General features: G+C 39.8%; 1 protein-coding gene across 4 annotated transcripts in view; it reads right to left on the bottom strand.

The window, feature by feature from the left end:
* The window catches only part of SNAP23 (synaptosomal-associated protein, 23kDa), a 32114-nt gene that overhangs the window by 3397 nt on the left and 27526 nt on the right, over positions 1 to 1191 (bottom strand). For all 4 annotated transcript variants that reach the window (XM_008585243.1, XM_008585246.1, XM_008585244.1 and 1 more), the window contains exon 6: positions 687 to 845. In XM_008585243.1, the coding sequence (XP_008583465.1) occupies positions 687 to 845 (159 nt within the window). The remainder of the gene's footprint in view (positions 1 to 686; positions 846 to 1191) is intronic.

The following is a 1191-nucleotide window of genomic DNA, read 5'->3' as shown; positions in this document are numbered from 1 at the left end:
CCAGTGAGCACACTGGCCATCCCTATATAGGATCTGAACCCGTGGCCTTGGCGCTACCAGCGCTGCACTCTCCTGAGTGAGCCACGGGGCCGGCCCAACAATCTGTGTTTTAATAAGCCCCCAAGTGATTCTAATGCATGCTTAAGTCTGAAGACCCACTGCTTTGAAACAGAGGTTGGAAAACTGGCACAAGGGCCAAATCTGGCATGCCACCCGATTTTGTATATAAAGTTTTATCAAACATAGCCATTCTCATTGGTTTATGTATTGTTTAAGGCTGATTTCACTGTACAACAACAGAATTGAGTAATTGCAAACTGTATGGCCTGAAAAATCTGAAATTATTACTATCTGGACCTTTGTAGATATCCTTCCAGGAATCTAGCTGACCCCTGCTCTAGATGATACATTTTAAAACATATTTTTCCTATTTATGAAGTAAAACATGCCCCCTACTTCAGTAATCTAGAAACTACTGAAAAGTATAGACAAAAGTTAATCCCATTATCCAAGGGCAACCACCACAGTCAATATTTTGTCAGAAGGCAAGTTTTTAAATGCATTTTTAAAATGGAATAAATACTATTTCTATTTGATAAGTTAAGGTTCATGTACAGGTGCACCCAATCTCCTAAGTGAGCCATTCATTAGGAAAGGTGTAGAAATACTGGGAGGAGCTGGCATACCGTTTAATGTATCCACCACTGGCTGCTCCTGTGGTTGGTTGCTGAGGCTGACCATTTGTCACCGGGCCTGGCTGCTTAGATATTACATTGCTAGGTGAATTGTCTCCACCATCTCCCCATGTTGTCTTATAGGCCTTAGTAGACTCAAAGTTCTTCACCCTGTATAATAAGAGTCAGGAGTTTGGAGAGAGAGTGAAAAGCAGGAGAGGGAGAGATAATTATTAGTGCTTGTTATGTTGAGGATGACCCTAACACCTTTAGTAGATAAGCTGCACACAGCTAAATATTATCTACACTGTGCTCCATGGCAGTATGGGATAGGAAAAGATAAATTAGGTAAACCCACTGACATTAAAACATTTTTTAAAGGTCCAAATACTACTTCTACCAAATCCTCACTAAACTGTTAGCAAGTAGTAGCAAAATGCAATTATTTGGTTTTTCAGGTTTCGTTATCCTATAACACTCTCTAGAAAGAGGTTAATGCATACTAGAAAAAAAAAAA

This window comes from Galeopterus variegatus, unplaced genomic scaffold (assembly GCF_000696425.1).
Source record: "Galeopterus variegatus unplaced genomic scaffold, G_variegatus-3.0.2 Scaffold3504, whole genome shotgun sequence".
NCBI lineage: Eukaryota > Metazoa > Chordata > Mammalia > Dermoptera > Cynocephalidae > Galeopterus > Galeopterus variegatus.
This window is presented reverse-complemented; position numbering and strand designations above follow the sequence as displayed.